Source organism: Hydractinia symbiolongicarpus, chromosome 4 (assembly GCF_029227915.1).
Source record: "Hydractinia symbiolongicarpus strain clone_291-10 chromosome 4, HSymV2.1, whole genome shotgun sequence".
NCBI classification, from domain to species: domain Eukaryota; kingdom Metazoa; phylum Cnidaria; class Hydrozoa; order Anthoathecata; family Hydractiniidae; genus Hydractinia; species Hydractinia symbiolongicarpus.
Genome location: NC_079878.1, coordinates 5,180,387 through 5,200,198, shown reverse-complemented (window position 1 = coordinate 5,200,198; position 19,812 = coordinate 5,180,387). Strand labels below are relative to the sequence as shown.

The following is a 19,812-nucleotide window of genomic DNA, read 5'->3' as shown; positions in this document are numbered from 1 at the left end:
TGTGTAATTTCACGTAATCATTGCTTTTGATTTTTGGTTAAAATTCGTTCAAAAGACTTACGCATACATTTTTGACTTATCAAATCTCCAAAAATTCTTGTGCTGTAATAACAAATTGTGTCTGAAAGCTATTCTGCTGAAACATTTTCCGCCAAATATGATAGAAATGCAGTACGGAATTGCATAGAGGCTTGTGAATAAGCTTATTGCCCAGGGGAAAATTTTTAAATAAGAAGCCCTGCGACTTGAAGATTTCCGTCATTAGCCTAAAAGATTCTGAAATTTGAAGTAGACTTTAAAACGGAGAACAATGGGGTATATAAACACATCATAAGTATCCTAATTCTCAATTATTATTGTAATTAACGTAAAATACAACTTGATAAATAAAAAATAATTTTTTTTTTACATATATATAGTATATATTCTAAAACAATAGTAAAAACTTTAACTGGATTTTTTTATAACTGATCTCGAAAATTCCAGGATGCAGGATTCCTATGTATGAACTTCACGATTCGAATATATATAATAACTTCTGAACAATTTCAATTTCAATGAATTATTACTCTGTTAAGTTACCAATAAAATCCTTAAAAATTTCTCTCGTTGAAGATTTTTCGAAAATGCTGATGGTGCATGGTTTCATAACAAATGATCTGAAAAAGAAAGTATATTTAAAATTGGAAAGAAGAATACAATTTTACCAGAACTGAATTAATACTAGGTTGTTTAATTATTGTCTACTTATCTGATTTAAAGTTAGAATTTATTAAAAAGATACAAATCAATGCCATGTGATACACAAAAGGTATACTATATAAATAAAAATATATATATAAATTTAGTCAAGCTGGCTTTGATATCATTGTTAAACAAGTATAATATTAAGCAGGCGATACAAGATTTTCAAACCTGTGGACAATACAGGACTTATTTTGTTGAAATCGATTTATTGAATTTTACAAATTTGATTGTTTATTATCGAGGAAATTGATTGGTCATTGTTTTCGAATTGAATTGAACAAGTTGATAAAAAAAAGGGTAGACACTCAATTAATAAATTTGTCAGATTTGATAAATCAACAACATCATTTATAATTTCAAGAAAAAACATGAAAAAGTGAAGAAAACAAAGAAACCTGTAACATACTGTGGGTAGCGTCTAGTTGTACTGCAAGGGCTAACTATGTTATGTTATTGGTTAATTTATCAGTTCAACTTGACTGTTCCGTGCAATGAACAACAATATTTTTTCATGATTCAACAAATATCTTTTTATATATATTCTTGCGGTCGGATTCGTGTCAACCAATCACGGGCAGCCATTATGAAATGGGGTACAAATGCCGTAATTAATGTTTTTGTGGTGAAATCTTCATAAATACAATACTGGATTTTTCAAGGAATTCTTTTTTTTTTAGTCAAATCTTTAATATGTTTTAGATACTGCTTAATTTTTGCCATTTTGCGACATTTTAACGACGTTTTACTTGTAAATTCTGTTTAAGTAAGGTTGCTACTTTGAAGGTTTGACCGTGAAAAGTCCACTTTGTTCTCCATCGGATAGCAACGAAGGAGAACATTCTGACCGCAAGAATACATGATAGCAGCCTCACAAAGGTTCCTTTAGAAGTTATTTTACTCACCCAAAACGCCTATACTTTTTACGGTGTATGTGGCTTATCAGCACCCTCGTTGATAAAATTACACAGGGCAGGATAAAAGTTTTTTGTTGCTTCTGAAAAAAGGGACTCTAATGAAAGCACTATTTTGTGCAGTTCTAGCTTGATAGCTGTAGTACAAGTGAGAGTAGTTTTACGACTATTAACTTATAAAATGCAAGAATTTAAAAATAAGTATTTAGCTCCCTAGCTACATCATTAAAGCTATTACGACAAGCCAGACCATCGGGAAGGGAAGACCAACAAAATGCAAGCAGTTTTAGTCATGGCCATACACGGAATGTTCTGTTCTTGATTGACTTTAAATTGTGATGCATTTATAAATTGCGGCCTTTGGATCAACGCCATAAACCGTTCTGAGTTTAATTTCATATAAAATATAAGTAATCCTTCTACTTACTGTTAACAAGTTTCGAAACAACTTGGACAAAGAAAAACAAACCTTTTCTTGAAGATAAATTCACGTGGGCTGCAGTGACATTTAAGCATATTAAACGAGACAATATTACAAAGCTTTAAATTAACATAACAAAAGAATCTCGATTAATATTTTTTATGGCAGTCAAATCTTCAGAGACAACAAAGAAACCGAGACAAGATAAGTTTTGCTCGATCAGTGTTATTTTTGTCTTGATGGTACCAAACACACAGGTTGTGTTATATCAAACCTAGGTTGGATGTTCGAGCCGAAGTTCCCCCGCGAAGTTGAGAGTAAGAAAAAAACTTCTCCCATACATAAACCAAACACTATATACCCGCGGTCCACTAAATGTGCGCCCCTTCGGCGGGGCGCAATAACCAGCAGTAAACACACACTAGATCAAAACTATCTCTTAGCAAAGAAAAACTTTTATTAATCTGACTGCGTCATTCATGTTATGAGGCGAACCAAATTTACATTTTACAGGAGGTTTATCACAATGCATAACCCCACACTACAAGAGGGTGCAACAACTGTGGGGGATCCAAATAAAAATTTCACTTTAAACTTAAAAACAGAGAACTTGTCTCTTCATCTTCTTGCAACATAAACAATTCTTGTGATTTCACAACCACGGGAAGAAAACTAAGGCAAAGCGAGCATGCAAGCAAAGACAACAGTTTCCGTTGGGATTGCTATTTTCACAACTTATCCACAAGCATAATGCAAGCAAGTAGCAAAAACATCACAAACAGAATGAACAAGTTTACTCAGAATATTCAAGGGTTAAAAGATTTAGTTTCCTGTTTAAAGTTGCGTCAAATATGAGGTAGGAACACATCGAAAAAACAACATTAACCTGTCATACTTCAGTTTTGTCACTGCTTTCTTCTTTATCATCCAGAAGTGTTTGTTTCATTTCTTCAGGACCTTTTAATTCTTCTTCTCGTAGCCTTTCAATGCCATATTCTGACGGATATACCTAAAAGTCACTTTATATGATACTAATGTGGCTAGGGTTTTGGCATCCACTGTCTCCGAAATCCAATAGACATTTGGCAAGCAAGCTGGTTTTTGTGGTACGGCATGTAGCAAATGTTAATACCTTACTTCTTATGGTTTCAGAGTTAACAGTCCCCCTTTTCTAAATTTTTTTTATAATGATCTGTCATTCTGATGATGCTAGCTACAGCATATAAGTTTTACCCAAACTTTAGAAAAAAGCTATCCCAATGTTAATGGAAAATTTGTTTTATTGTAGTAGAAAGAAAGTGAATTATTCATTTGAAATTTATAATTTAAAGGGTCCTACAAATTAGATAAATGTTATTGGTCTGTACATTAAAATTTTGTCAATTAAGCAAATATCTCTATTAACTCTATTTTGTAGTTGAATAGCCCTCATCAGCAAGTAGATTTTTCCACTACATTATATACATCTCCAGGAATACTTGTTGGTACCCATAATTAAATGTTCACCAAACTTGGCAACAAAGAATGTCATAGCCTGGTGATCTCACACATGACCCAAACAATTTTTAAAAACGTTTCTTAAACTATGTTATCATATGCAAGTATGTGTTTTTTGTATACAATAACATTTTTGCTACGTGAGAAGAAAAAACAAGCAACACACTCTGAAGATTTTCACATCAACGTTCTTATCTCAATTGGGAGTTGATTGAAACAATAAATAAAAACTACTGGCAGCAGTGTATGACAAAATATATTTTAAGTAAAATCCTTGATTATGACCAACCGCACATGTATTTAAACCGTTAGTCAGTCATTACGTATTTAATGTGTCACTCACTTTAACAGATTTCACCGTGCCACTTGCCTGTTTGAAAGAATTGAAAAGAACTAAAAAAAAGAATTATAAAGTAAACAGTTATGTGTGACCAAATACAAATAAAGAAGATGAGTGAATCCAAGAGCTTATACCAAATAAATCACTAGCACTGATTTTATCCCAGTCACAATTACATACAGCAAATCTTGACGTTTCTGCATTTTCAATTCGTTTAGCATCTTCATCCAAATTTCCCCATCCATGCACAATTCCCTGAAAATAACGTAATCAAGGATAAGAAATACCTTCTTTTCATTTACCAGGGGATTGGTAGCTCAGTCAGTTAAGCGCTAAACTCCCGCCGAAAGGTTGTGGCTTTGATCCCCGCACAACGCCATTGTCTAGTTAAGCAAAGATATATGTTGCTAAAGCAAAAGTTCTAAACACTCTAGACCCCCCTTTGCAGTCCCTCCTGGAAACAACTGACAGAGTGTATATTTCCTTGAAATCAGTGAGGCTAACCACATTTAATAGACATCACATGGAAATATTAAAAAAAAGTCAGAGATTAAATCATAAAAACCTCTTCTAGGTCGTCAAAATCAATTTCTTCTTCTTCCGATATGTCTGAGTCATACTCTATCTTGGCTGCACCTTTACCACGGATATCCTCAAAATTAATACTAGTATCTGACTCTTCTGACAGGGTTGCTAGAAAGTAACATAGCAAGTAACATAATACCAATGTAGGATTACAGAATATACCTGCTACATCTTGTGTGAACATAAGAATAAAGGAAATTGCATTACTCTTTACCCAAACAATAGCAAAATATATTTAGGAGTTACCATATACTAGGGAGACAGGTGTTTAGGGTGTAATCCAGAATTTAAAACAAGGGCCGCTAAATTCTAAATAGGAAATTCATCAAGGTAGTCTTAAGTATTATTGAAATCTTATTCCTTCGCAACTGACATAAAATGGGCTAAAGTCCCATACATTTTAGTGAATATAATTAGCCCCTCTAATAAATTTGGAAATATTTGTTTAACAGCTACTGAGAAAGCTGGATGACACCCTGGTATTTTTGCCTAAATTAATGATAACAATATTATAAGCATTAAAATAGTTACACAGCTTTTTTTATATCCACTGCTGCGAAGGCTTTATATTGTAACGTATTTTATGCGCCTCTTCATGAAAATTTATAATTTATGCCCTGATAACATACATTTTTAAACACAAGCAGAGATCGTTTAAGAACAGAGCATATTGAGAAAAAAATTATATAAAGAAAATGGAAGAGTATAAAGACATTAAAGTTTTACTGTGGAAAGTTTATTATATCTTGAACATGATAGTTTAGTAGGCGACGTTTCGGGAGATCCTTCTCCCATCATCGGGCAAAGTTATGATTGGTTAATTTTTATGGATTTCAATCCTCTGCAACTATATAAATACATGCTCAACATCATTTTACTTTGCCCGATGATGGGAGAAGGATCTCCTGAAACGTCGCCTACTAAACTATTATGTTCAAGAAATGATAAACTTTCCACAGTAATATGAATACTGCACAGTCAAACCGAAATAATATCTTCAATAAAATTAAAGTTGTCTAAAAACTCTTGTCAGACACTGCCACTTACACAATAAAAACTTTCCTACAAGCTAATTTTGTTGTATTATTTACTAATGCCGCATTAGTAAATAATTTCTAAGCAATCACATCCAAGGAGATCTATTTTATTGAATAAGCGAAATTTTTGGAAAATCATTTGAGTGAGATGCTCTATTTCCATCTAAAGGGGTTGCTCATTTAAAGGGGTGCTGTTTGAGTAAATATTTTGTTTGAGTAAATATTTCGATTACAGAAAAGAAGATATCATGTTACTTCCTGTTACCTTCTTCTTTTGTCTTTTTCTTTTTACTACTACTTTCTTTTGATATTTTCTTTTTACTTGACGTTTTAACTACACTGTCACTGCAATTAAAAAACAAAAACATTTATCATCTACTAGCTTATGGTAAAAATCACACAGACATTTTTTGTAAACTCCATCGAATCGACACACATTTTTTATAAAAATGTGTGTCGATTCGATGGAGTTTTCGATAAAGTTCAATCTGTTTAAGACAGTTATTGGTTGTCTTGATTTATTGTTATTGGTTGTCTTGATTTTTATAAAAAAATGTGTGTGGTAGGGATTTCGTGGGGTTTTAAAACAAGTTATTTAAAGTACCAACCCATCAAGGCTTGCTGTCTTAGCTAAAAAAAGCAAAAGATAAATATGAATAATGAAAAAAATATAGATATATTTATAAAGAAAATAAAAATTTGTCACTTTGTAATCAAAAAAAGACTTAATTAAGAATATTAAAAAAGCAATAAAAAAGAAAGACATTACACAAATTTTTATTTTCATCATCTTTCCCTTCAACCTCCATCTCATAAAATTTATGTAAGTCTTCTCTTTCTGCATCTTTCACAGGCTTTCCTCTTTTGTCAACAGTTGCTAAATAAATAAAAAATTGTTAAGTAACTTTATTTTTTCAAAAGAATTAAATTGTACTCAATTTTTTGTATTGAAAAATATTTGACTTGATTTATTTTACTCCCTGAACTGCCATGTGCATATGCTGGAGTTTGCAGGTTTTTGTGAATAGTTTTTAAAAGCTTTAAGACTTTCTTGAATATGTTCAAGCATTCACAAAATATGTAAAATGTTTCAATAACATGGATCTGGCAATAAGATAAAAATAAAACGATATGACTGACTTAATTATTTATTGAGCAAATTAATCTGAAATAGCTCTTTTGGGAACAACATACGCCACCTTTTTGTAGTTTATTTACTAGCTTTTAATTTTAAAAGGTTGTGGATTGAAATGTTTGTGATGCAATGCTGAATGTCATACTGCAAACATTCGTGTAAACAGGACTGTTATTTTCCGCATGCAGTTTTTGTCAATAAAAAAAAATTATTGGCTCTTTGCAAAATTAGCTTACGTGTATGTGTATAAATGCTTTATTTTATATTTCTAAAAACGTGTATATAAACATTGTATGATGTATATCGAAACAATGACATGAGAAACATTTATGATCATGAGTACACTCATATCCAAACTCAACCTTTTTATCCTTTTAAAAGAAATATGATAAATAGTCTCTTACATTTAACATGGAACCTATCGTCAGTAAACATTTTCTCGAATCTTGAATCAATTTTAATTTTTCGTTCTTTCTTTGGCATCCTCTGAAAATGTAACATTAATGCTGTAAACAATTATAACTATATACCAGAAAAAATACAAAAGACAAAGACTTCCTCTGCTTGTACTTCACTCTACTGGGTCAAGCAGGTATACATACACAGTTAAACTATCACTTTATGCAAGTTAGTCAAATTAAATATAACACATACCTTAAAGCGAGGGTCTTTAGCAATTTTTGTAAATCTTGAATCAGACTCCATCTTGTTTTAAACCAATTGTCAACTGAATTTAAATTAATATTGCTAAGAAAATATTCAACTTTTACAAACAAAATATTTTTATGTTCTTTTTGTGAGAAGTTAAACATGTAGCATTAGATTCTCTAAAGTCTACTTAAATATCATTATTTCAGTTACATTAACTGAATATATCATTTTGGCATGCATCAAAACATATTTAAAATACAACAGATGTGCATATTTTATATGGTTAGCCTCAAATATCAGATATACCCTGTCTATTATTTCCAGGAGAAGCCATTGCTTAGATAGGGAGTCCTAGAGTATTTACATCTAATTTTTAGCTACACAGACCAATTTCTCTGACATGGCTTGTGTTAAGTCAGGGCTATGGTAACCACTAAGCTATGGTGCCACATATGTTATGCCAAACAAATAAAAGATAATGTAAACAATGTACCAAGAATACAGCAGGTTGTATAAGAATAAACATCGTATTTATTAAAATGAGCTTCACTCCAAATGAGCTTTAATGGAAAATGCTTAATAGATGTCTTCTGAGAATTAGCATGAGCTTTATTTTTAAAAAATGCACTTATTCGATGACATAGCGGTAGAAAAGGATGCTCATTTAGGCATTATGTAACAAAGGGAGAAGAATACAACCAAAATATTTGGTGAGACATTTGTTCATGTTCTTTTAACAAATTGAATGAGACCTCTCCCTCAAGAGAGTGCTCCCCAAACTAAATGAGTGCTTATTCAATAAAATGATATTTAAAATTACAGAACAAAGCATGCCTTACTGATGGTCAAACAAAATAATACTTAAACACGTTGGGTAAAATCTGTGGACAAAACTCAACTGGATAAGCAGCCAAACGAGACCTGACATAGCATATAGCGCATGTGAGACAAGCTGTGCAGTAAAGGAGCCAACAGTCAGAGATCTTGTTCCAGCCAATATAAAGAAACTGAAGTCTGAGAAGGTGTGGATTGACATACAAAAGATCTGCTTGGATACAGCAAGAATAGTGTGCTATACAGATGCATCGCTCGAAAGCATGGCATGTCGCTTCATAGTATTCGTTGTCGGAAAAAATGGTCAGTACTCCCTGATCAGCTGGAAGTCTAAGAAATTAAGGCATGTCGTGAAAAGCACATTGGCGGCGGAGACACTAGCTCTCAAAGTCGAAATAGAGACATTTTCATTCTGAGAAAAATCGTGTGTGAAATACTGGCTGCAAAGAAAGAAAATGAAAGATTCTCGTAGAATGCATCACAGATAACAAGTCGCTAATGGATGGAGTGCATTCAACAAAAAAAGTAAGTAAAAAGAGGTTAAAAGTCAACGTCTGCCTTGCGGGGAGATGCTTACCAAAGGAGAAATACACTCGATACGATGGGTTGAGACAAAAGCTCAGCTAGCTGACTGTTTTACGACATCCAGGGCATCGACTCAAAATTGACTGAAGTGCTACAGGGCAAGGATCGCCTGTCCTTGTAAACAAAGCAACAAGATGATAATGTGTAAATAAACACCAACACCGGACGTCCACACTTTATCTGTCCCCCACTAAAACGAGAGGTTAACAATCTCCCATTTTTCTTTTGTTGTTGGGATGGTGGTGTGCGATTCTTTGCAGGTATATATTCATGCTATTATGCTAATCATGTCATGTATCTGATATAACCGAGGTGCTGTTTTAAAGTTTATCAAGGTGTGTGGTAATGCAAATGTTTTTACAATTCCAGTTTATTTTGAACTACATAAATCCAAAGTTTTTATTTACATATAATTGGTGGTTTGCGCATTAATAGTAAAAAAGGTTTTTCTTAAAATTATATGTCAATTTATCAAAAAATTGCATACCAAGAACAATAGAAAATTTTATGCTGGAATGTAGTTCTAAGGGCAGTGAATTAATAAATTTGTTAAGAGGGTTTTTTTTCTCAATTAAAGAGCAGGCTTTCCATAAAGGTTAACTCAAGATCATTACTGTCACTGCATAGCAATGTTAAATTGAAAAACGATGGAGCATATAATCACATTCACATCTATGACCATGAACAGCAGACAATACACCTTTATGATAATTCGGGAAAACTAACACTCCATTGCAACTTATTTTACAATCGGAGGAGGTAAACATCACACTTTTATAAGAGAAGAAAAAGCGTTCTTTTGTGATAACTTTTCTCGCCGCGTTTTGTTTTTAATGAAAAGTACACATAAGTTGTATCTTATTATTATTAATTTTTCCTAAAAAATTTAAAGAAATTGATATGAAGGAAGTTATAAAACTCGAGAAAACAAGCTTTCATCTCTAACAAACTGTTATAAAAACATGTTTTTTACCTCCTTTTTCTGATATTGTAAAACGATGGAGAGCCGTAGGAACGCATGTACAATTGAATTATCGTAAAGGTGTATTGATAAGAACTGTTAACAGGTTTAACAGTAAAATGCATTATTCTTTAGTGCTTGCACATTCTGACGTTAAAGTAGTGAATAGTTTTGCCATTAAAAGTGGCAATGCCACCACCACACTTAAACTTAAATTATAAATATTTATTTTTCCGGATTATCATTCATACCAGCAGTTGTTTTTCAGCATCTAGCTTTGTCATAATTCTGCATAACTACAGGATTATTTAGAATACTGTACAATAAGTAATCAACTTAGAAATTTATAACAAGAAAATGTGTTAAAGCCACAGAAAAGTCTATATCTAAAGCTGTTAAGAAAAACCCAAAACAGTTCTGGAAATATATGTTAACAACAAGCGCAAATCTAAATCAGAAATATCTAGTTTAAAAAGAACTGATGGTAAATTAACCGAGTGAAGTAAAGAAAAAGCCAACACTTTATCAGAATTATTTGTAAGTGTATTTACATCAGAACCACCAGGGACTTGGATGCCAAAGATTAAACCAAACATTGTGAATAGTCTTAGTATTACCATAACAGAAGAAATGGTGTATGACAAGTTATGTAACCTCAATATTTCTAAGTCCCCTGGACCTGACAATATGCATCCACATGTATTGAAAGAGCTTGCAGATGTATTAACGTCAGCAATAACTGAAATCTTTTAATTCCTTGAGATCTGCAATTGTACCTTAGAAATGGAAGTATGCTAATACTTACTTACTTTGAATACTTTGAAGTAGATTTGTGAGATCTTCACGCATCCAACTCGGCGAGCCCAATGCTCATCATGTCAATGATGCTGTTCGTGTTGGCCTTTCGAAACTGAACATAATTTGGTAACAGTGGCTCATCAGGAAAAGTAGCAAGAAAGCAATCCAACTTCGACTTGAAAGAGTCTATGCTGCAATCAGATAGGTTGCGTATTGCTTTTGGTAGACCATTAAACAATCGTACTCCTTGAACAGCCAAGCTAGCACAACGAATCTTATAAAATGGCCCTTTCTTCACTACAGGAACAACACATTTTCGACCCAAACGATCATTTGTGTACCATGTGATGCCTCCTTTCCCAGTTTCTTGACCAAAGTTTGGTACTATTTTTTCAATTACTTTCCAGATGTAAATTATGGCATACCGTTCCCTTCTTCTCTCCAGAGAATACAGATTCAATCTTTTTAGTACGTCCCAGTACGAAAAACCTTGAGTTCCAAGGATTTTTCTAGTAAAGGTTCTTTGCACCATTTCTATGTCTTGTATTTGTCCTTTCATTAGTGGAGACCATAACAGGGAACAATAGTCAAGGTGGGGAAAAACTAATGATTTCCAAAGAGTCAACATCACGTTTTTTTCTCTGCTCTCAAATGTTCGTAATATCCATCCAGTTATCCTGTTTGCCTTTGATATAAGGTTTGAGATATGCTTATTAAATTTGCAATCATTCGACATTATAACTCCTAAGTCCTGCACAGTGATTTTTTTGTTAATCTTTTCTGACATGTTACTTAGATATACAGAGAGTGGTTTCAAAGACTCAATCTTTCCATAACTTAGGTGCTCGAACTTCACCCATTGAGTTTCATATTATTTTCAGTTGTCTACTTATAAATTATATTTAGATCACTTCAGAATTCGTGTGTCGTCTGCAAAGCTGGATGCTAAAGAATATTTTAAGTTCTGATTGATATCACCAACCATGATTAGAAAAAAGTATTAGTGATATATTAAAAAAAGGAGACAAGAACTTACCAACAAACTATCATCCTGTAAGTATAACATCAATTTTATGAAAATCCTTGAATCATTTATTAAAGATGCACTTGTGAAATTTTTGGTAAGCAAAATAAAGCAAAATGGGTTTATTTCTGGAAGATCCACAGTACTACAGCTAATTAAAGTTTTGGATAAGTGGACTGAGATTCTTGATAGAGGGGGAGCATTAGATGTATAATTTATTGTGATTTTATGAAAACCTTTGATAAAGTACCACACAATAGGTTGATAGCAATACTTCAGTTTTATCAATTCGATGGTTCCATTATATTATGGGTCAAGGACTTTCTATCAAACCGATTCCAACGCATGGTGATAAATGGTGAAGAGTCGGACTGGGCTAAAGTGGGGTTCCACAGGGATCTGTGTTAGGACCAATTTTGTTTGTGATTTACATTAATACTATAATACAGGAAGTTCAATACTCTGATATATTCTTATTTGCTGATAATAACAAAATTCCATGAGTGAAGACTTATCAAACTACAAGAAGATCTAAATAGTATAGTGCAGTGGCCTAATAATACCCTGTTGAAATTTCATCCAGATAAATGTGTTACAATGAAAATAACTACAAAAAATAGACTATCAAGTCCATACAATTATATACGTTATGAATGGTTCCGCCCTTAGAAATACAAGTTGTGAAAAAGATCTCGGTTTATTAGTAGATAATCATCTAACATCTTCAAACCACATTTCATCAAAGGTTAAAAAAGCAAATCAGATTAGGGGATTGATTCGAAGGACATTTGACTATGTGGATAACGAAAACTTTGTCTTGTTGTTCACATCCCTTGTCAGACCACATATTGAGTATGCTAAACACAGTATGGTGTACATTCTTGAAAAAGGACATGTTGATTGTGAAAAACTTACAACGTAGAGCTGCGAAAATGTTTCCAGGTATGAAGGATTTAACTTATGATGAAAGGCTCAGGTTACTGAAACTCCCCTCATTATTCTACATCGAGCAGATATGATTGAGACATTCAAGATAACTAATAATGTTTTTGATGAAGCTGTTACTGAGAACTTGTTATTGCCAAAATTGTCTAACACCAGAGAGGAAACGATAAAGCATGTTTTAAAAGAAGCTGTAACTTGGATTTGCGAAAGTTCTCATTCACGAATTGTGTAGTAACCTGAAATGATTGTCAGACTATACTATACTATAATTAGCTAAACTTCCATGGCTTATATATTTTTCAAAAAGGTGAAAAGATTCATAAACGACTTTCAAAGCTTTTTGATATGAAACCAACCAAAGGTAAAGCTTTCCTTAAGGCACTGTGTCCACATTTTTGAATAAAAACAGTTTTTAACAGTCACCCTAAGATTTAGTTTTGCATACCACTTGGCCAACTGATCCTACCTTACTGAGCTTACTTAGCGAAGATTGAGAGATACCAGCAGGACAAGAAATAAAATGTGTGGCGCCGTAGATTAGTGGTTATAGCTCTCATACTCTGTGCGGGAAACCGGGGTTCGATTCCTCTTGATGGCGATTCAACATAGGCAAGTGAATGTTACCATAGCCCCGGGTTAACCCAAGCCATGTGAGGGAAATTGGGAAGATGGCACACTGTGTGGGCTGTTGGATGTTGCCGGGAGTTGTCTAGTAGAGCGCGGGCTCCAATTGGGTCTGCATAGCTCAAAATGAGCATTAAATACTCTAGGACTCTCCATCTACGCCATGGCCCCTCCTGGAAATAATAGACAGGGTATATCCCTCGATATTTGTGAGGCTAGCCATGTAAAATATACACATCTATCTATCAGTGTCTCGTAATATAGTTAAATACAAAGAGGCTCTAGCTATATACACTTTACTCTGTGCCTTATATATACAAATATAGAACAGTCTGTATATGTGCAGTCTCCGACACTACAAAGATGAAAAGGACATCATAGTACTCGCGGATAAATATCCCAAATAACCAGGCGCATTTACATAGTTTTGCTTTTTCGTGAGAAGAAATTATATGCGCCATGCTTTCATCCCATGTGTTTGTTCGGGCGCAAAACACATTCCGTGCATGTTTTTAAGGGAGCAAGGTAGATGTGTTTCAATGAATAACTATTTTGTTAAAGCTAAAAATTAAGGTCGTTATTCAAAACTGGCAATCTCCCGCGAAAAGGATTTTGTTTGCTGACCATCCATCTGTCAATGTGGTTTGCATCTAATCTATTTATTTGTATCTTGCTGAAAGGTTAAAGGGGCTGTGAACAATTATAAATCCTGAAATTATATTGGTAAATAATTGTGTGTGCACGCGTGCTGTTTTGTTTGGCATTGTTAGAGAGCCGCCTAGTTCACTCACTCGTTTTAGTCAGCCTGTCACTTTTTTTAGCGTTAGAGGATTCGGTGAACAAATGTCTTGGAACAACTTTAGAATACAATCGCAGCTTTTTATTTTGTGGCCAACGATCCAATGAGCCAACAAAATTGGTCATTGGGTTGTTGGTTCTCATTTTTGTCTAGATCAAATTTTGTGATGGTACTTTAAAGTTTAGCTAAAGTCTTTTCCTGTGGATTTCTTCTCATTGAAACATTGGTTGAGGTTTTAAACTTATTGAGCATAAAATTAATGCCTTTCTGATTTATTTAATATGCCTTCTGATATTTTATTATTATTTTGGGCCAAAGGAAAGGAAATGGTACCTCATTTAAAATCAGCCACCTGCATCTATATAAGGAGCAATTTTACTATACCACCTGCAAAAAAACATGTTCGATGTAGCCTTACAATACACTTTTTTTTATAAGAAAGAAACGAGTTTATATATAAGTTTATATATTTATAACAAAAAGTTTATAGACATTTACATGTAACATGATTATCTAAACAAACAGCCCTACAATAATCTGGCAACTCTGCTTGCCACATGGTTTTGACTATAAGCCATCCGTAAAAACAACTTTGTAATAATGCTGGTGAACAAGGTGGGGGCATGCACAGGGTCAAGCAAAAAAAAATCAGTCCAAAACATTCTTTTTTCGTGATTTGCGTCTTCTTAATTCTGTGATGTATTTTTTTCCATGTGAAACCTACTGGAATTATTTCTAAAGTCTATTTTATGATTAAAATGGGGATTTGTCTCAGGTGGAATTAGTAGCTGTTTTAAACATCGGCGTGTACCTTTTTCTGATTTTAATATGCAAATTACCAAATGGGATCACATATAAAAAAAATTTTCTTGAATTTTTTTTAGCCTGTCTAATTTCATATTAATATAGATTTGTTTGATATTTAATGAATGATTACAAAGATAACAATAGATTAAAATGTCATACCCCCACTGCGCAAAAGTTTCTTATGTGTGATCTACCCCAGCGATGTTTGAACTGTCTGTTCTGTAAAGTGCACAAGTTTTGGTGCCGTTAAAAATGGTAATATGGTACATCATGGATGTAAGGCTCAGGATATCTTGGCATGCCAGCCATTGTTGTCAGTAAAAAGAGAAAGTTACTGAGGAAGGTGAAATTACGGAATTAAGACATTCACGTAACATGTTATGACTATTTTTTAAAAGGGAAACTTTTTCTCATATTTGACTTCTTATTTGAGGAAATTGTTTTGAAAGGAAAACTTCAATTTAAAGGAAGCTATTATATTGCGGAGACAAATTTGTTTCAAATGTATTTAAGAATCAAATGTTTTCGTTTTCCAAGTTAAAACAGAAGGAATGTTTTGAAATACTCCAAAATCCGAAATAATTTATTGGATATATATGTATATTTTTAACAAAAAAAAAAAGAAATAGAATAAGAATCTGTTAGAACTAAACACATTTTAAATTTAGAACAAAATTAAGAAACTTTTCAAACTAGACCCTTTATGAAGTTTCTTATAAAAAAATAAACATGTAAATGACAATACTATGATTGCTACAATGCTACCTACATTGTTACGATTGTTATAATACTAGAACAAAGAATAGGAATATATTTACCACCACATGGAAAAATTCACAATTTAAAAAAAAAATATTATTGTCTTTACTTTAGGTGAAAGAAAGAAAAATCTGTGAAAAATTACCCAAAAAATATCTAAAAGCCTTATGAGATGTTTTACGCACACCCCAGCAACAACATCATTTATTTTCTCTATTTCAATAAAATACTGACCAATTGCAACCACGTTCCATCCCACATACTTTATAGACATAAGTTCGAGGGCCACAGGCCTTGTAGGGAGAAAATTTAGTCACCCTTAAGGTATATGCAGGCAAAATAATGAGTGATGAAAATTTCCCGCATGATACTTCTGCGGTGCAGACAAACTGAGGTATCCATTTCTTCAGCCTTAGTTGTTTTGTTTTTGAAACTTTTTTTATTTGTAGTAGTAGTAGTAGTGATTAGTGTTATAGCAGCTTTTTGTAAGCGAAAAATTCTACATGACTTTGAAGTGAGAACTTGTGGACTATAAGAAATATGAAAAGAAAATAATGCATGGTAAATTGAAAGTAGGATATCCTTAGGAACATACATATAGATACATAATATCTTAGTTTTCAAAAAACTCCATTTGTCCATAAGGAACTATATAGATATGACAAAAAAATTGTCAAAGCATGTCAAAAATTGACCACACTATGCTTTTGCTTATATAATGTCTATAAATTTAGTGTATGTAAAATGGCTCAATCAACTGCACAAGCGTCAAAGACTGATGCAATCACCTTGAAAGGCAGTGCTGAGTTAGTATGTGACTTTTTCAGTAAGTTAAATTTTATTATTGAAATTTTAACGACTGTCCAGAAGTGTTAGTCTTTCTTGAATTGTGACTCTCAGATTAAAAAACATAAAATATCCAGAAAAGTGAAAATTTTTTGTTATATAACTTAAATTATTAGGCAGAAAGTAATAAAATTGAATATGACAGTTGGACTTTAAAGGTTCAGAAAAATTGACTAAAAATGTCACAAAGGTGGCTAAACATTTTTTTGCCGGAGTACACTCAGAATGGCTTCACTAAATATTTGGGGTGAGCTGATGATTGTCATATAGTAATTCATATGTTATACGTTTGAGGCTAGTATTTAAACAACATGTCAGGCAATAATAGTCCAGAGATTTTTTTAATAATCCCAACATTTTCAGAGTTTAAGCAATTTGAAACATTGTAAAATCTCAAAAATTGTATCTTGTTTGTTTGTTTTTTAGCCTATGGAGTAAACAGGTGAGTGGTAATTCACACTATATATATAAAGTATTAGAAATGTAATATTATCAGCATTATTAAAACCCTGAAAGCTAATTTTACAACACAATATCGATTTAGATTTATTGAAATTTTCCCCCCATAAATCAATTTTATATTTGTAGTATTTTATTTCAACGTGGGGTGTACCCGATGGAAAGTTTTTCACGAAAGACAGCATATGGCTTGCCAACATATGTAACTGATAAACCAGAGCTGACTGAATATATCAACAGTTTCGTCAGTCAGTTAAAAAGTATGTACTAGCTGATCGTTAAAGTTTTCATTAGTCCTGCGAGAGGTCATTGTGCATACAAAACTCTCATTTAGCTACGGAAACAGTGCAAGCACAGCAACTGATTGACCATTTTTTAGAGTATCCGCACTTTTATAATACCTCCCATGAATCGGCTTATGTGTGTGTCAGTTGTGTATCAAAGGTCTTTGCTGTTAATCTGGTGGTTGCAGTGTTCAATGTTTCACGAGTTGTCACTATTTGACATGGTTAGAGTGCCTGAAACTCAACAAAAAGATGTGTAAAAGCCATAATATATGGTTACAAAGATTACTGAACTTTCTAAACTTTTGAAAAAGAACTTTTACTTTTTCATATTTTACTATTAAACAATGCCCTAAAATTGCAAAAAAATATATAATTCATTGACTAATCACACGGTCTAATTCTTTACAGCTTGGTTAATGACTAAAACTATCCAAAAGATTGTTTTGGTGATAACATCTGTTGTGACGAATGAAGATCTTGAAAGATGGCAGTTCAATGTTGAGTGTGATAAAACTGCAAATGAGTCGACGTAAGTTTTTCTCACTACATCATATAGAAAATATTCAAGAGCGCTGTAAGGAACTTTTAAAAGTGAGTTACCGGTAAATGTAAAACGTAATTGGGATCAAAACAATTGAAAAAAAATTCTATGCTTTGTTCGTCTTTTTATTGTATCATTTAAATTTAACATTTGTTCTCGATTTCACGCTTGTTCACTGATCGTAAAACTTGAAAAGTTTACTTCGTAGAATATTATTTTACTGCGATCAAAAATGTCTCTACACGAAATCCAACTACTATGTTATATTCTATCAAAACTTCTCTTTATAGACAACAGACAGAGAAACCGCTTAATGAAATACAAAAAGAAATTCAAAATGTGATTCGTCAAATTGTTTCCTCTGTAACTTTTCTACCTCTGATCGATGAGCTATGTAAGTTTTTTTTTTTATCTTGGTTGTTTATGACTTACTTTTTTCTTGGGAAATTAAAAACGTTTAGCGCGTTTAAACAACAATGCCGCCTTTTACACGACTTGTTTGTGAGAATAAAAAGATAGCGATAGATTTACAAAAAAATGATGAATCCAATCTTTTATTGCAACTTTATCTACTTTATCGAATTTTTAATTTTAAATATCAATTTGAATTAATTTTATGATTCCGATATGGAATAAACATTTTGTGTTCGTATGTTTTTTAAGAGAAACTTAATTCGATGTCTTCTATAACTCATGGCTAGTGTTGACACTCCTAGGTTCGTTCAACATCTTGGCATATACTGACAAAGACTCCGACGTTCCGGCAACGTGGGAAGATGGGAGAGAGCATTACATTTCCAATTCAGAAGAAGTAAAACTTAAAAATTTCTCTACGCTGATTCACAAAGTTGACATGGCGGTTTGTTATAAAGTGTCGTAGTCACGTGACATAACACATGGCAGGTAAATTTAGGACCAAAAAGAAATCCTCTCGGATGATATCAGACAAGTGACTAATTTTTTTTGTAAATATTGTATATTTCTAATGTGTGGAAGAACTCTTTTTTCAACTCTGGGAGAATTGTGTGTTTCATTTTAAATGTTATATACAAACAAACTTGTTTTGTTAGAAAAATCTGAATTTTACGAAAACTGGTTATTATACATATTTCATCTCACAGTTCGTAGTACCTTGGCGGTAAAAAAAGGTTTTTCGCGAATTTAGAACATCCAAATTTTTTTCGCGAGAATTTAATTTATGTAAAGAATTTCCCATTATAATCAAGTGTGGATGACAATAAAGGAAAGGGAGGACTTTTGCCATTGAAATCTAAAATTTCTGGAATTTTATCTTTTTAGCGTATTACAGAAAATAAAATTTTCACGAGAATGTAATTTTCCGAATTTAAAAAATTAGAGGAAATTCGTAAGTCATCCTAGCAAATCGAAGATGATTAGAGGTACTTTTAAGAGAGGGATTGACTTTATTGGGAGGACGAAAGAGTGGCGCTGAGTCATTGCATAAAGCCAAGGAGACCGATTTCGTGGTGCAGCGGAGGATAATTTTTACTACACATATTACGGCACCATATGGGATCTTTAAAAGTTAATTCAAAAAGGCAAAATTTTAGATTTTACGTAAACATTTTAAAGGTCCAAACAAATAGCATAATAATTTGTTACACTGAGATAAGCAAAAGTAATAAACTTTGTAGTTAAATTTTGTATACCATATAATAACAAACTTATGTCAACATTTAAACCTGTTGAAAGTGCTGGACATTGTTTGAAAGAAAAACACAATTTAGTTAAAATTTACGTAATTAATGCGAAATATTATTGAAGATACTATTTGCGAAAAACAAAGTAGTAACATTTCACTTGTATTCTTAGTTTAACGGCGAAATATACTTTATCTATTTATAATAATTTTTCAAACTTAAAGTAAATATTAGAGCACGATTTCATTCACTCCAAGAAATCAAAAACATTATAGCAAAGCTTATCTTTGTAATAATTTTCACTAAAAAAGGACTTTGTTTTCAAAAACATTCGATAGCATTCTTGCGTCGTTTTTTGAAAGTCCATACGCGTAATACCTGCCAAACGTATTTTCACCCGGAAAATTAAAAACCCGCAAAAATCCTTGCCAATAAGATACTTTTCCGCCGGTTGTTGATGTATGTGTGTGTGCAACATAGAAAATAAAAATATTTTACGAAACATTAGCGCGAACTAGCGTATTTTTGCTATTGACTCGAGTTAATAAAGAGAGGCAA

At 32.7% G+C, this 19,812-nt stretch overlaps 2 protein-coding genes and 1 long non-coding RNA gene across 6 annotated transcripts in view; 1 reads left to right on the top strand and 2 right to left on the bottom strand.

Moving 5' to 3' along the window:
• The window catches only part of LOC130640884 (ESF1 homolog), a 77,659-nt gene that overhangs the window by 4,671 nt on the left and 53,176 nt on the right, over window positions 1-19,812 (bottom strand). The window contains exons 2-10 of one of the 3 annotated variants that reach the window (XM_057447470.1): window positions 7,328-7,422; window positions 7,078-7,159; window positions 6,308-6,415; window positions 6,147-6,168; window positions 5,804-5,883; window positions 4,482-4,609; window positions 4,051-4,171; window positions 3,920-3,969; window positions 2,975-3,088 (exon numbers count right to left, since the gene is read on the bottom strand). In XM_057447470.1, coding sequence (XP_057303453.1) covers window positions 2,975-3,088; window positions 3,920-3,969; window positions 4,051-4,171; window positions 4,482-4,609; window positions 5,804-5,883; window positions 6,147-6,168; window positions 6,308-6,415; window positions 7,078-7,159; window positions 7,328-7,378 — 756 coding nt within the window. In that variant the 5' untranslated portion in view covers window positions 7,379-7,422. Of the gene's footprint in view, window positions 1-2,974; window positions 3,089-3,919; window positions 3,970-4,050; window positions 4,172-4,481; window positions 4,610-5,803; window positions 5,884-6,146; window positions 6,169-6,307; window positions 6,416-7,077; window positions 7,160-7,327; window positions 7,423-19,812 lie in introns of those variants that run through there. The other 2 variants (XM_057447472.1, XM_057447471.1) reach the window with 2 other exon arrangements.
• Window positions 336-2,959, bottom strand: LOC130640890 (uncharacterized). The gene is made up of 2 exons (XR_008982403.1): window positions 2,086-2,959; window positions 336-659 (listed from the first exon to the last, which is right to left on the bottom strand). It is a non-coding gene; the product is annotated as an uncharacterized LOC130640890 (long non-coding RNA).
• LOC130640887 (mitotic spindle assembly checkpoint protein MAD2A-like) lies at window positions 2,047-18,614 on the top strand. 2 transcript variants are annotated; one of them, XM_057447480.1, is made up of 7 exons: window positions 2,047-2,051; window positions 16,194-16,286; window positions 16,733-16,748; window positions 16,895-17,025; window positions 17,461-17,581; window positions 17,884-17,987; window positions 18,310-18,614. In XM_057447480.1, exons 2-7 carry the CDS (start codon window positions 16,205-16,207, stop codon window positions 18,471-18,473), a joined length of 618 nt encoding a protein of 205 aa, XP_057303463.1. In that variant the 5' UTR covers window positions 2,047-2,051; window positions 16,194-16,204; the 3' UTR covers window positions 18,474-18,614. The 2 variants fall into 2 exon arrangements, with proteins under 2 accessions (XP_057303463.1, XP_057303462.1); XM_057447479.1 differs by lacking the exon at window positions 2,047-2,051 and adding an exon at window positions 13,690-13,818 and having other exon boundaries at window positions 16,195-16,286.